The 16,365-nt window shown below is 38.4% G+C and overlaps 1 protein-coding gene across 2 annotated transcripts in view; it reads right to left on the bottom strand.

Moving 5' to 3' along the window:
- The window catches only part of MGAT4A (mannosyl (alpha-1,3-)-glycoprotein beta-1,4-N-acetylglucosaminyltransferase, isozyme A), a 119,931-nt gene that overhangs the window by 63,942 nt on the left and 39,624 nt on the right, over positions 1 to 16,365 (bottom strand). For both annotated transcript variants that reach the window (XM_018054899.1, XM_018054900.1), the window contains exons 3-4: positions 3,757 to 3,924; positions 2,233 to 2,373 (exon numbers count right to left, since the gene is read on the bottom strand). In XM_018054899.1, coding sequence (XP_017910388.1) covers positions 2,233 to 2,373; positions 3,757 to 3,924 — 309 coding nt within the window. The remainder of the gene's footprint in view (positions 1 to 2,232; positions 2,374 to 3,756; positions 3,925 to 16,365) is intronic.

The raw sequence follows: 16,365 nt of genomic DNA on the forward strand, positions 1-16,365 counted from the left end.
ACTGGACCGCGAGAGGAGTCTCCCCATTTTCCCTTTTAACTTCAGCAAATATTTAAAGAATTACCCACTGTCCTCTACCAATCAGTAATGCCATGCTGATAGGTAACCTGTGGAGGGTCTTGTTTCAACCTCCTTGCCCAGCAGTGAGTCCTCCATCTGAAGATGTGTGTGTTTCTTCAATCAAAGAAATTTTCTTCTACTATTTATTTGATTATTTCTCCCCCTCACTCTCTTTGTTCTCTTTCTCATGTTCCTATTAGGTAAATGTCAGAATGTTTGTCTGAACTCTTTGTATCCTCTCTGTTGCATTCCAGAAGAACTCCACAGCCAGCTCCATCTTTCTGATCACTAATTTGATCTTCAGCTATAACTATCCTTACAATATGGAAACTTAAAAATACAAATGTCAAAATAAAAACACAAAGATGGCTAACCGATGCTTTTATAAATAGTCCCTTATGAGCTGTCACCTCTAATCCCTCTGAAAATATGTCTTAATATTACAGTCTGCTTGCTCTGTGAGTCATTAAGTCATTCATGGTGTTGGTTTTCTTAACTATCTGGGAACCCTAGTTATACAACAGGGCCTTTGACCCATCTGTGCTCGCTGTGCCTGTTTATTGCAGATCTCAATCTGCGGGAGGATGGGTGGATGTGAGAATTCCTTTCCTGAGGAGGTCAGTAGCTGCCCTGACCATCTTCTCCCCCTTTACTCTGAGAAGGATGCGCTGGTCTGAGTAGTGATCCTTAATCAGCCTGACCTCGGAAGAACAGAATTGTAAGCAAAAAGCAGTTTTCTTTGATCTGGAACAACTGAAGCCCCTGGGGCCTTCTCTGGCAGTCTAGTGGTTAAGACTTAGTGCTTTCAACGCATGGGGAGGAGGTTCAGTCCCATACGCCAAGCGGTGTGGGCAAAAAATTTAAAAATTTAAAAAAAGAAAGGCTCACTGGGGAGTTCACAAAAAAATAATTTAAATAAATAAACTGAAGTTTTTCATGTACAGTGCCTAGATAGGCTTTAGGGTTCCACAAAACCCCAGAAATTACATATAAAATTACTTTTCTGGGAGAATGTTTCTAAGTAGAAGGTTAATAGCTTTCCTAACATAACTAAAGGATTATATTACTTTAAAAATATTAACCATTGCCTAAAGATTTAGGAAGAAAAATTTTTAAAGAAAATCTGCAGGTTTTCTTGGTTGTTTTTCCCCAAGTTGTCTGCTTTTTCTATCTTTAGAAAACAGTTTCAGCTTAATAAGAATGTTAACTACTGAGAGGCTGGTTGACTAAGATTTTATTATATTTATGACGAAAACATCTTTAACAAATGGGATAGAAAAAGCAACTTCAAAAAAGAGAGAGAATGTCACATTCATGAAACAAGAAGAACTGACTATAAAAGAACCTATAAGAGATCTTAGAGGTTTTAAATAACTTTAAAAATACTTCTACTTTCTTTTGATTTGATTCTTATTAATAAATAAATAGTCTAAAACAACAAATGCATGAAATGGCTATGGCATCTTACCCAGATGGTGATTTTTTTTTAATAAACTAAAACTTTTATTCAAGTTTTATTAGTAAGCATATTGAATGCTACAAGATTCACAAACGGCTCTTTTGCACAAGGATGCTGGTATAAATTAATTTTATTTATATAATATACAAATACTTAATTTGCTTATAACTATTTAAATGGAGACTATTCAACTAAGAGTACTAATGTGCATTTTTCTCTTTTCCTCTTATTTTTAAATTATTTTTTAAGTAGATAAATTAAGATTTTAGTTGGAGTTGCAATATCAAACTCTCAAAAATTAACAGAATGAAGAGACAGAAATGTAGAAGGATATAGTAGACCTGAAAAGCACCATGAACCAACTGAACATAATTAAGATTTATACAATTTTCACACAATAGTAGGATACAAATTCAAGTTCCCATAGACTATAAACTAGGAGACACTGGAATATATCCAGGGCTAAAAACAATTTTATGGTCTAAAGGCACTGAAATCACACAGAGTGTGTTCTTATCACTGTGGATTAATGTTAGAAATCAGTATCAGAAGATATTTGAAAATAACCTGCATATTTTCAAGTGCAATGTGACATTTACAAAGAGATATTTGACTTAGCCGTTGAAAGCCTCAGTAAAGTTAATACCACATAACACTCCAAGACACAGTTCTGACCAGCAACGCAACTACAGTAGGAAACGAAATAAACATACCTCCTGTCCGTCCATTTCCAATCTGTACGGCAGGTTGAAGGCTCCCTTCATTTTGCAATAAATGAGGCAAATGATAATAAATACTTGGCACTTGAAGAGACTTTTTGCTTGTTAACTCCTTTAATATCTTTAGGGTATCATCTGAAACACAGAAGTATAATCATTCCATGGTAATACCTTACTTTTAGATGTTACGGGTGCTACCACGACAGCAGTAAAAATATATGAAAACTAAACGAATTTTCTTTCCTAAGTTTTCCTCTCATGCTGTGGTGAGTCAGATTTCCATGGCACTTGCAACCAGAGTCTCACAGAGTCATGATGTTGAGAATAGCCTAAATAAAGCTAAAAATGTGAGTTAAAGTACTATCAGAAGGTGGGACATGAACTCCTCATCTTTGTAATATGTCAGAACTCGAGCCCAGGGGGACAGACTTTAAACAAGTGACCCATTCATAAAATGTAATAATAATAAATACAACCACCACCAGTAGCTTCGACTTTTTTATGCTACTACATTTGCCCAAAATTTCACATGGAAGATTTTTCTTTTAATTCAAGTACAATAATTTAAACAACAGAAGTTGAGAATCTTCGGTACTGTTCATAACTTTTAAATCATTTTTCAGTTCTTATGAGAGGAACCAATGAACCATTTAATATAATATAAAAATAAAACCTTGATAGGATAAGGAATATTGTTTTAAAATTCCACTGAACTAGAACTTAACTTTTGACATAAGAAAGTAAGCAGTAAGGACTGGTAGCCTCGACAATAATTTCATATAGAACAATATGAAAACTCCATTAAAATATTCCCCAAAACTCAGAACCAAAAATTCACAGAAGAAATGCAAAAGGACTATCTTACATGAAATCCAACTTTAATCTTATGTTAAAGCAACAACTACAAATCACGAGACAACAATATTCACCTTCAAATTAAATTAGCAGATTATATAATATATTAAATTGTGGTGATAATATAATAAATGTTTCAGCTATTCAGAACAGCATAAAAAACCCGAAAACATTTTATCCTATTGTTCGGTAATTTCCCTTTTAGGAATTTAACTTTTATGAATTCAAAGTACCCATTGTAAAACTATGTCTTTTTTATTTCTTGTAAGTCATATTTAAGAGCACTAATTGCTTCAAATAGCTCAAAGATTCCCCGGAGTTCATCTGAAGTCCATACAAGTCACAACAGAAAGGATCATAAACACCGAGTCAAATTTTAGCCTCATACTGCATGTTTTTAAAAAGATGCTGTTTCTTCACTATTGTTAATAAAACATATATAACTGAAATTTAACAATATTACTCTCTTTAAATCAAACTTAGCAATTAATAAAATTGTTTTATAATTAGCAACAACAGAAAGAGTTTTGCATGGTGATTTTTCTCTCTGCAGAGGTTAACAAATGCTGGCTGATAAGCAACTGTAGACAGCTTTCAAAGAGAATAGTTCACATAACTCTTTGAAAACATAATCTTTCCATAAAACAAAAATAGTGCCTGTACCTGAAAACTTATTCACTGTATCCTTACTTCTGTTTGTTTCTGCTTCCACACGCTTGAATTGCTGTACAATGGCACTGAGTTCAGAAGAGCGCTGAGAGATTCTATGTTCAGCTATTCGGAGACGCTCTTTCAGGGCAAGAAATTCTCGTTGATAAGCAATCACTTTTTCTAAAAACAAAACTAGACGTTATTAGTGCATTTCTTAAAAAAAAAAACATAAAAACACCATTATAATCAAAACTGAACTGTAACAGCAGAAATTTTAAAGCTGCACTTTTCAGAAACAGATACTCATTTTTGAATTCACTGAGACAGAACTGAAAATAAAAGAGTCTGAGCTAACAAAGTAGTGACAAAGCCACCAGTAACACAGTGCTATCAATACCTGTAAGAATGTGAGCACTTTCTAATTAGCACTTTGGAAAGTTGAAGATAGGGAGAAAAAGAACGTTTTTGGAACTAACACTTCACACATGATACCGACATCATTTCTTAAAAGGTACAGACGACCATAAAGACCCTATTTGTAAGAAAGTAGAGATGAATCACTGAAACTGATGATAATATATCTGATAATATAATGAATATAACATTTATAGCGTAACCATCCACATCCATAGGCTGTTTCTTCTGTACTTTCTATTCAGCAAAAATTTCCACAGGCCAGACTGGCGTCAAATTCCTAATGCCTAACAAATCACTCAGGTAGATGTAAGACGCCAATAGTCCATTATTTCAGGGACTTCCCTGGTGACCCAGTGGCTAAGACTCTGCTCTCCTAATGCAGGGGGCCTGGGTTTGATCCCTGGTCAGGGAACTAGATCCCACATGTGGCAACTAAGAGGCATAGCCAAAAACATAAATACAATTTTTTTTAAAAGTCAATTACTTGAATTTGAGACAATCGCACATCAGGAAAGCCTACTCTGGGAAATACAAGGGGGTAAATGTAAACACTGAAATAACAGAACAAGACAGCTTATATACGAAGTACACTGTGTATAGACGCCCCAGGACAGAACTGGACACCAAAATCTACGAGATCGCAGAAAAGAAACCATGCATTTATCTTGATCAGCCATGCTGAAAGGGAGCGGAGGCTGGTGAAGCAATTTCCACAACCTCATTAAACCAGAACGGTTTGGTATCTCTATCAAGCTAGATAATCTAAGGCTACTACTAATTTGACATCTAAATGAAACAAATCTTGGAAAGACTACTTTTAATTCATATTGTAATCTCAGTTTTACTTAAGGATGGACTCAGTAAGAAAGAGAATTAAGGAATAGAAATCTTCCTGTTTCGTAAAGCTAGTCTTAAAAACAGTCAACTGCCTTATTCCTTGTCCCTTACATAAAGGACCACACAGTAAATATTACGTAAGAATTTTGTGGCAAATAAGGTCTTCCTGCTTAACTGTCATGTTTCCTTGTATTGAACAATGTAAACAGCTTTAGTTTCCTTAATTTGCTAGCTGTAGGAGGGAAGGAAGGAGGCAGGAGTCGTGATTAGGAAAGGGTATACGGGGAGTCTCAAGGTGCCAACAAGGTTCTAGTCATTGGCCTGGCTAGTGGTTATATAAAATTCATTACGATACATTCATGGTCTAGGTACTTTTCCATACATGTACATTCACAACAAAAGAACTGTTATACAAATACTATTCACAAACACAAAACTATTAACAATTATACTGTAAGAGGCAAGGGTTATATGATAAAAAACGATATGCCTAAAAAATTAAATTGAAAAAAATCTATAAGCCTTTTCCTAGAGTCTGTAATGGAAGAAAAAAAATTAACTCAGTTATTAATGCTAAGTGGGAAAACCTAATCTCGCAAAAAAATAAAAAAGATAAGCCCTACCCTAAGCTAAATAATAAATGCAAAGCCTTTCAAAATAGCAAAAGAATTTGGAACTTCACTTTTGACATGTCATTCTAAACTTCATGTAGAAGAATGTTTTTAAAAGGTCCAAAAAATCTAGAAGCAGTAACAGGGAACTTACTCTGAGATCAGAATGCCCTATATGGCTCTAGAAATGAAAACCACGCTGACTGCCAGGTGCAGACAGTGGGGACCAAGGCTGACCACACGAAGCAGACTGTGTCCAAAATTAGCTTGCGTGAACTGTCCTGTGAGCTCTTCCCTCTTTACCTCTTACCACCTACAAGGTGCCAAGAGAGTGGCTTCTAGACACCTGCCACTAATAAAGGATTAGAACCCTTTGAAGAAATAACTTTAAGATAAACTTGGCGCACACCTGGGTCAAGTAAGAACATGTTATTTAAAAAAGAAAAGCGGGCCAAGGGAATTCCCTGGTGGTCCAGTGGTTAAGACTCTGCACTTTTAACGCAAGGGGTTTGATCCTTGGTTGGGGAACTAAGATCTCACATGCTCTGCAGCATGGCCAAATAAATAAAGAAAGAATATACTTCAACTTAAAAAACAAGACAGGATATGTCAAAAGGACACAGGAAGCTCCCTGAGGGGCTCTCACTGGCCAAATTCAGGGCAATTTAAGTATCAGAACAAAGGAGATCAGTCCTGGGTGTTCTTTGGAAGGAATGATGCTAAAGCTGAAACTCCAGTACTCTGGCCACCTGATGTGAAGAGTTGACTCATTGGAAAAGACCCTAATGCTGGGAGGGATTGGGGGCAGGAGGAGAAGGGGACGACAGAGGATGAGATGGCTGGATGGCATCACGGACTCAATGGACCTGAGTTTGAGTGAACTCCAGGAGATGGTGATGGACAGGGAGGCCTGGCGTGCTGCGATTCATGGGGTCGCAGAGTCGGACACAACTGAGTGACTGAACTGAACTGAATGACTTTTAACTTCCTAAATAAAGTATGAATCTGTGAGTCCATTTTAATAAATAACAATCAACAGATGACAGAAAAGTGTTTCTTACAATGGAATGCCAGCTTCTAAATTATGAAAAACGGATGAATGTTAGAAAATCACCCCTTTGCAACTGTCCAAGCAATAACAGATTTGAGTGAGAATCAAACATGGATGCAAGACAAAGAAAGACAAACACTGTAAGATACAACTAAATACAAACGACAGTCCTGGATGGGATCTGGAACAGAAAAAAATAAATAAATAAATGCTATAAAGAACACTCTTGGGACAAACTAATAGGAGAGAGACTACCGGGACTTCCCAGCAGTCCAGTGATTAAGACTTTACCTTCCAATGCAGGGGATGCAGGCTCCATCCCATGTCAGGGAACTCAGATACCACATGCGTCATGGTGTGCCGCAAAGATTTTTTTTAAAAAAGAAGACTACAGAGTATGTAACATGGTGCATAAATTTTTAAAACTTGACACCTGACTGTAGCAAAGTGAGAGAATTCCCTGTTCTTAGGAAATCCAATTATTCAGGAGTAAAAAGGCATGATTTCTGTAATGTACTTTCACCTGGTTCTGAAAAGAAACAAGTTTCTACAGACAGATAAAACAATAAGAGGCAACACGTTCACAATACGTAAAAGGCACAGAAAAGTTACAACTCCATCTTAGTTGAAACTTTTTAAAAAATAAGACGTTTTTTAAAAGTAAGCAGGAGTAATCAAAAGTAATCAAGAGATGCGATGCTAAGAGCTCCGAGGAGAAGAGGGGTTCATCCAAAACTTTAGGTCCATAATCCTCAATTCAGGGACTTCCCTGGTGGTCCAGTGGTTAAGCATTCGCCTTGCAATGCAGGGGATGCAGGTTTGATCCCTGGTCAGGGAACTAAGATGCCCCATGACAGGGAGCAACTAACCCCATGCACCGCAGCTAGAGAGCCTGAGCACCACAGCTTAAGGAGCCCACGGGCCGCACCGAGGACCCCATGCACTGCAACCAAGACTGACGCAGCTAAATAAATACACCGTTCTAAAAAAAAATTCTGAAGTTACACTTGGGGACAGAAAGGATTTTGAAACATTCAGCCAACACCTATTTCCAAGGTCTCTTTTAAGAGTTACAGGAATGAACAAGATCACTGCCTACTTCTGGAGTCTTTCAGTCAGAACCCATGATATAAACATGAACTGTGAAGAGAACTTGTACCCTTCTAAACTCAGAAAGGGAAAATGGGGCTCACAGATATATAGAATCATATATTTTATATTAAAACAAAGAATATAATTCAATTTGTTCCCTTACACGATGTTTTCACTATTCTTACACAACAGGACCCTAAGTAGTGAATAACAGATATGCTACGGCTGAAGAGCCTTCTGGAACATGATCACTATTTGTCAGCTGTCCCCTAAAGTAATATAATTATTAACGATGTCATTCAAAACAAAACAAACTTCCAAGTAGAGGTTAACAGGTAAAAATCTATCCACTGACCTTGTAAAGCACAAAACTTTAAGATATAAAATGATGTTGCATATACCTATAACCCACACTTTCTTAGAAATATTATCTTCATCTAAATAGTTGCAATCACTTCCCTTGATTTCCCTTGAAGACAGGGTAGTCTCTTTTTAGGAATTTTACTATCAAGTCCCAAAGTCCATTATCATTTTGAAATGAGAAGAAAATTAATACTTTGCATAACCTAGGATAAAGGTACTTAACCATAACAACAGTTCTTTACTTCTAAAAAATATAAATGATTTTATGCAACCTGATTTTGTCAAATTCAATAAGCCCTAAGGAACTCAGTGTAAAAATCACCAGATGATTATTAACTATTTTCCTTAAGAACTTAAACTTATTGGCAGACATTTTCCATAAAGGTGTCACTTTGCTCCCAAAAGGAAAAAAAAATTGTATTCTAAAATATAGGGGTTTCCTTGATAGCTCAGTTGGTTAAAAATCCACCTGCAATGTAGGAGACCCCGATTTGATTCCTGGGTCAGGAAGATCCTCTGGAGAAGGGACAGGCTACCCACAACAGTATTCTGGCCTGGAGAATTCACAGAGTCAGACACGACTTAGTGAAATATATAACGGTATATATTTTTCTACAAAGAATCTTTCACGACAGAGCATTTTATTCATTAGAATCATCTTTACTTAAAAAGAATAATACTGGTAATTAATCAATTCTACCCAGTGGACTGGCTCTACTAATGAACGCGCTAGCTGGACATGACTACTCCTTTTATGACCAACTTCATGATTCTTTCTTCCATCTCCTCACTTTCCTCTTTTCCTCATTTTCCACCGTTTCCCCTTTCTATTCTTCTGTAAAACTCTTTTCAAATTCTTCTTCTCTGTGTCTTTTCAGACTTTTCATTTTCAACCACAAGCTTCACACCTCTCACTTCTTCTTTCACATATTTATGCTCCCCCATCCACTCCACGAGATCCTTCTCTGTTGCCTGTTTCAAATTACCAAGCACTTTATTCTCCAATTGACGTAAATAGGCCACTTGCCTGGAGACCCTAACTTTGTAGTCTTTTGTAATCTTTAATGAATACAAATGAAAATTTAGGATTTTTCCTTCTTGTACTCATCATGGCAAAGAGAAGAAAACTGCCAGAGGAAAATGTTTCATAATGATTAAGATAAATCAGAACATGAATGTGGAACTCTAAACTTGACAGTGTTGGTCAATTCAATCATAAAAGTGAAATCTCATACTACAAGTCTTCAGATGACAATATCCTAAATGACTTTTCTCAGGTTCAAGATCAGGATTTCCAATTACAGACCAAAACAGAGTAGACACATTTCTCCCCATCCTTCACACCAAGTGCAAAGAAAACCCTGCACATTATATATTAAGCGTACAGAAAACTCTACACAGCAGGAAGAAGACAGCAGCCAGAAGAGATCTTGGCACCCAAGGAATTACATAACAGCAAGCGCCCTGAGTTTTCTTTTTGCTTCTTACATTCCAGACTGGCATCAGAGAAGCCAGCATCCTGGAAACACCAACAGGAGGGCACAAAAATGCCCCAAGAAAGTCTCACTCTGTCTAGCCAAAGTCCAAGGATGGCCTAGCAAGACAGAAAAGATGTTCTACAATAACTGTTCTATTTCAATCAAAGACTATGAAAAAAAAAAAAGGTCCCATCTCTGCCCTACAGGCAAAGGCCATGAAGGGAGCCTAGACGTCCACCCCCGCCTAACTGTAACAAGGACACACACACAAAGACACACACACACAGACACACAGACACAGACACACACACAGACACACACACACACAGACACACACACACATAGACACACACAGACACATACACACCACACACACACACACACCACACACACACACACACCACACACACACACACACCACACACACACACACAGACACATACACACCACACACAGACACACACAGACACACAAACACACACACACCTGAGTGAGAGGCCAGGACTTTCATTACCTGCAGCAGTAATGAATACCCGTTTGAGGTGTTAGTGGGACCTCTCCCACTGCCAGCTAGAGCAGAATCAGAAGAGGCCAAGTAAGAAGACTGGACTTCTATCCTCACCTGGTGGTAACGAGGTAACATTCCCTTCTTCCCCGCCAGAATGGTGTCAGAAGGGGGTCAGTGAAGATGGACAAATTAAGTAAGACCCAGATTCTCATAATACCCCAAATGCCCTGGATACAACTGAAGTCACTTATGTTAATAAACAGACAAAGCTCAACTTGAATGAAAAAGGACAATCCATATATGCCAACACTAAGCATGACACAGATGTTGGCATTATCTGATAAGGGTCTTAAAGCAGCCATTGTAAAAATGCTTCAACAGGCAAACTAAATAAATGGAAAAAATAGAAACCTTAAGCAGAGAAACAGAAGACATCAATTATAAAAACAAATGAAAATTTTAGAACAGAAAATACAATAGTTGAAACAAAAATCTTAATGGATGAGCTCAACAGAAGAATGGAGAGGGCCCCCCAAAATATTGGTGAATCTTGAGAAAAATAATCAATATAACCCAATCTGAACAACAAAGCGAAAACAGACTGGGAAAAAAAAATTAACAGAGCCTCAGAAACCTTTGGAAGTAAAACAAAAGATCTAAAATCTAACATTCCTATCATCAGAGTCCCAGAAGGAAAAGAGAGAGGGCAGAGTGGGAAAAATATTAGAAGAAATGATGGTTAGAATTTCCCAAATTTGGCAAGAGACAAACCTTCATAAAGATTCAAAAGGCTGAGAAAATCCCAAACAGGATAAAGCCAAAGAAACCCACGTCAAAAAATGCTACAAATAAACATCAAAAAACTAGGAACAAAAACATCTTGAAAGCAGTCAGAGAAAAACAACACATTATCTGCTAGGAAAAAAAAAAAAATTTTTTTTTGAATGACTGCAGATTTCTCATCAAAAACCATGGCAGCCAGAAGGAAGTGGCACTGCATTTTCAAGCACAGATTTTCCTCGAACTGTAACGGAATTACATCCCAATAAAGCCAGTGTAAGCTGAAAACATGATTAGTAGAAAATGCACTTAATACACCTAACCTACCGAACATCATAGCTTAGTCTAGCCTACCTTAAGTGTGCTCAAAACACATTAGCCTACAACTGGACAAAATCATCTAACACAAGCCTATTTTTTAACAGTGTTGAATATTTCAGGTCATTTGTTGAATGTTGTACTAAAAGTGAAGAACAGGATGCTCTTCATGGATACAGCATGGTTGTAGGTATATTGGTTATTTACCCTTGTGATCCCGCGGCCGATTGGGAGCTGTGGTTCACTCTCCTGCCGCTGCCCAGTATCATGTGAAAGTATTACACTGCATATTCCTAGCCCAGGAAAGATGAAGATTCAAAGTATGACTTCTACTGGATGAGTATAGCATTTGCACCACCATAACATCAAAAAGAAGACTCCTGAAAGTCCCTTGGACAGGAGGTCAAACCAGTCAATCTTCAGGGAAATCAACCCTGAATACTTGTCGGAAGGACTGATGATGAAGCTGAAGTTCCAGTATTTTGGTCATCTGAGGGAAACAGCCAACTCATTGGAAAAGTCCCTGATGCTGAGAAAGACTGAGGGCAGGAGAAGGCAGTATTAGAGGATGAGATGGATGGATGGCATCACCGATACACGTACATGAATTTGGGCAAACTTCAGAGATAGTGAGGGACAGGGAGACCTGGCCAGCTACAGTCCATGGGGTCACAAAGAGTCAGACATGACTGGGCAATTGAACAACAACAACATCAAAAAATCATTAAGTAGAACCATCATAAGTTGGGGACCATCTTTACTGGAAAAAAAAAAAAGAATATCAACTACAGTTTCCATATCTGGAAAAATTATCCTTAAGGAATGAAGGAGAAATCAAGATACTCTCAGACAAAAAAAACTAGTGGAATCTGTCATCAGTAAACCTACCCTGACATGATTGCTAGAGAAAGTTCTTGAAAGAGAAAGTAAATGACAGAAGAAATCTTGGAATATCAAGATGAAAGAAGGACCAAAAAGAGTAAAAATACAGGGAAACACAATTGATGTTTCTTCTGGTTTTGAGTTTTTCTTAACTATTTTTGATGACTGAAGCAAAAACATCTGGTTTGGTTCTCAATGTGGAAGAAATTGTTAAACCAATTATAAACTGGGGAGGGAAAAGGAGTTTTAAAGGAGATAAGGTTTCTACATTTCACATAAACTGATAAAATGCCAATGGCAGTAGACTATGATGTCACGTATGGACACTGTATACCTAAAGCAACCAGCAAAATCTCTGTACAAAAGGGACACATTCAGAAACACTATAAAAAAGTATTAATGGGAATTTTAAAAAATGCTCAAGTAGCCCATAAGAAATCAGGAAAAAGACAACAAAAACAGAGAGGACAAACAGTGAACAAAATAAAATGGCGGACTTTAAGCCTAACCTCACTAGTCACATAGAATGTAGATATTCTACATGCACCAGTTAAAAGAGGGATTGGGATAGTGAATTAAAATACATGATCCTACTATACGCTGTCTATAAAGCTGACATCCATAGCATGGAATCCTACTCAACAAGAAAAAGGAACGACCTAGTGAAACAGCCAACAGCTTGGACAGACCTCAATTATGCTGAGTGAAAAATGTCACTTTCAACAGGTTACATACGGTATGATCCCATTTACATAACATTTCCAAAATGACAAAATAATAGTGATAGATGACAGATTACTTGCTGCCAAGAGTCAGTGATGGTGGGGGATGGAGGAGCAGGTGAGACTACAAAGGCGGCACGAAGGGGGAGCTTTGTGATAATAAAACTGTTGGCAGTAGTGGTTGTGAGAATCTGCACACGTGACAGTGTGACACAGAATCATACACACCAATGCCAACTGCCTGATTTTGAATCTGTACATTATTCTACGTAACTGTCACAAGAAGTGACATTTCAGGTGGCATTTGAGGAAAATGGGTCAAAGTTACCTTGCATCTCTCTGAACTGTCTTTACAGCTGCCTGTATTTCTATAATTATTTTAAATCGTTTTTTAAAAGCAAAACAAAAAAGAATCAATGAATAATCAGTTCTGAAAACTAAAAGGAAGCACAGCATTTTCATCATGTTAGTCATACATCTGGGAGGACTTCATCACAATGAACCATAAGAACCCAGAACATCCTGTTTTGCTAAAAGGATGGGTAACAGTATTATTTTGTCTATGATGTGACTGTACAATGGGATTTACTGAATAGATTCACAAGCAGATAAATGATAAAGGCTTGTGGGCATACTAGAGTGATCAGAAAGAGAGATTCTGAAATGAAAAAAACTTCACTGGACTAATCATTCTAAATTTAATAATGAAAAAGTTTTACAATCAAGATGCAAAGAAGATGGCCATACTCTCTTCAACAAAATACTGAGCTACAAATGTTTTCAAAATTTTTGTGTTTTGATAATAGAGGTCCAGAAGAACTAGAAGCAATTAATGATGAACTAGAACCCATTAGATATGTATCTGAAATCTGGAATTAGAATTTATTAGCATTCAAAGGATATCGTCCATTTCAGTTTATACACCTAGCAAAGTAGAAACAGGAGAATAAAAATTTGGCTTTGCCATGTTTAATCTCTTGTTAAAATTTACAACAGAGTTGTTTTTCACTGTCCTTTTATTCTTATTTATGTATTATTTATAAAATTACTTCCAATAAAAGTAAAGATGTCCACAGGACCCAGATGGTAAACACCGATGTCTATCTTTCCTGGTAGAATGAGGACTTTTAAACTGAGTTTAAGGAAATGACCACTTCCCTCCATTCACAGTTCAACCACGTTATCTAGAGCAAACCTCAATGGATGGGGCGGGGGGGCGTCTAGTCTTCAGAATCACACTGGACAACACAGAAAGGACCAGTGAGTTCACCAAGTTTCCCATGACCCCACCCACTCTAATAGTTCCTACAAGGTCAGCCACACGGTGAAGCCAGTGTGACATCTCCTACATCTGGGGAGGTAAAGGGGATGAAGGGGATGGTCGTGCTCTTAGAAATAGCAGGGGCAGCAGCTCCTAAGAAAAACAGCCACATCTTGAAGTTCTCACTTATAGGCTGACAATACCTCTCGTAAATTCCTTGGGCACCACTCATCCACGCTTCGGAATGCTGAAGCTTTTCATAGGCTCTGAAATTTCATCACCTTTGCTTACCTTAGTGTAAGGTAAGTACCTATCCTCGTCTTCACCCAGATGCCATTGTAAGCCCTCATGTTATTCCCCACGTGGATCAGAACACAACTACTCCCCATGCCTTCTTGCATCCCTGGACTATCACATAGCATTTTTTCTAAACTAAAAACCCTTAAATCACTCTCTGCTTAACTCTCCAACAGTCTCTCTTACTCTTGCCCAAAATTATGTACTGTGTCAACATTCTCATACTGCCTGGAGTTCTCCCAACACACTAAGAGTTTTAGCTCTTATAGCTCAGGTTTAACAGACCCACTCTACTCTATCTTCATTTGATAAAATTCCATTCATCCTTCAAAATACCCTCTGTTATCTTCTCCTTGAAGCTCTCCCCAACTCTTCAGCAATCCCATGGGCTGTAGCCCACCAGGCTTCTCTGTCCATAAGATTCTCCAGGCAAGAATACTGGACTGGGTTGCCATTTCTTCTCTAGGGAATCTTCCCAACCCAGGGAAGGTATTTAGCAGAATGCTAGTGAACTAAGGCAAATCCTCTAAAATTAAAAAAAAAAAAAAAATTCATAAGAAACTAATCAATGATATGCACAAAATCTTATCATAGTATTAAGACTGAGCCAGATGGTTATTAGCGATGGCGCACAGAGCGCGGGAAGCCGTGACGGCGCACAAAGCGCAGCTGAGAGGAGCCACCCCGCGCTCAAGGCCAGGGGTGGCGGCCAGGAGGAGCAACCCCACGTCCAAGGAGCTGTGGCAGCACGGGCGCAGGAGGGCCTAGAGGAGCTACTCCACATTCAAGGTTACGAGGGGGGCGGCGGTGAGGGGATACCCCTCGTCCAAGGCAAGGAGCAGCGGCTGCGCTTTGCTGGAGCAGCAGTGAAGAGATACCCCACATCCAAGGTAAGAGAAACCCAAGTAAGATGGTAGGTGTTGCAAGAGGGCATCAGAGGGCAGACACGCTGAAACCATACTCACAGAAAACTAGTCAATCTAACCACACTAGGACCACAGCCTCGTCTAACCAAGCCATGCCCGCAGGGACAACCCAAGATGGGCGGGTCATGCTGGAGAGGTCTGACAGAATGTGGTCCACTGGAGAAGGGAATGGCAAACCACTTCAGTATTCTTGCTTTGAGAACCCCATGAACAGTATGAAAAGACAAAATGATAGGATACTGAAAGAGGAACTTGCCAGGTCAGTAGGTGCCCAATATGCTACTGGAGATCAGTGGAGAAATAACTCCAGAAAGAATGAAGGGATGGAGCCAAAGCAAAAACAATACCCAGTTGTGCATGTGACTGCTGATAGAAGCAAGGTCCGATGCTATAAAGAGCAATATTGCATAGGAACCTGGAATGTCAGGTCCATGAATCAAGGTAAATTGGAAGTGGTCAAACAGGAGATGGCAAGAGTGAACGTCAACATTCTAGGAATCAGAGAACTAAAATGGACTGGAATGGGTCAATTTAACTCAGATCATTATACCTACTACTGCGGGCAGGAATCCCCTAGAAGAAATGGAGTAGCCATCATGGTCAACAAAACAGTCTGAAATGCAGTACTTGGATGCAATCTCAAAAATGACAGAATGATCTCTGTTCGTTTCCAAGGCAAACCATTCAATATCACAGTAATCCAAGTCTATGCCCCAACCAGTAACGTTGAAGAAGCTGAAGTTGAATGGTTCTATGAAGACCTACAAGACCTTTTAGAACTAACACCCAAAAAAGATATCCTTTTCATTATAGGGGACTGGAATGCAAAAGTAGGAAGTCAAGAAACACCTGGAGTAACAGGCAAATTTGGCCTTGGAATACATAATGAAGCAGGGCAAAGACTAATAGAGTTTTGCCAAGAAATTGAACTGGTCGTAGCAAACACCCTCTTCCAACAACACAAAGGAAGATTCTACACATGGACATCACCAGATGGTCAACACCGAATTCAGATTGATTATATTCTTTGCAGCCAAAGATGGAGAAGCTCTATACAGTCAGCAAAAACAAGACTGGG

Source organism: Capra hircus, chromosome 11 (genome assembly GCF_001704415.2).
Source record: "Capra hircus breed San Clemente chromosome 11, ASM170441v1, whole genome shotgun sequence".
In the NCBI taxonomy this organism is placed as follows: Eukaryota; Metazoa; Chordata; class Mammalia; order Artiodactyla; family Bovidae; genus Capra; species Capra hircus.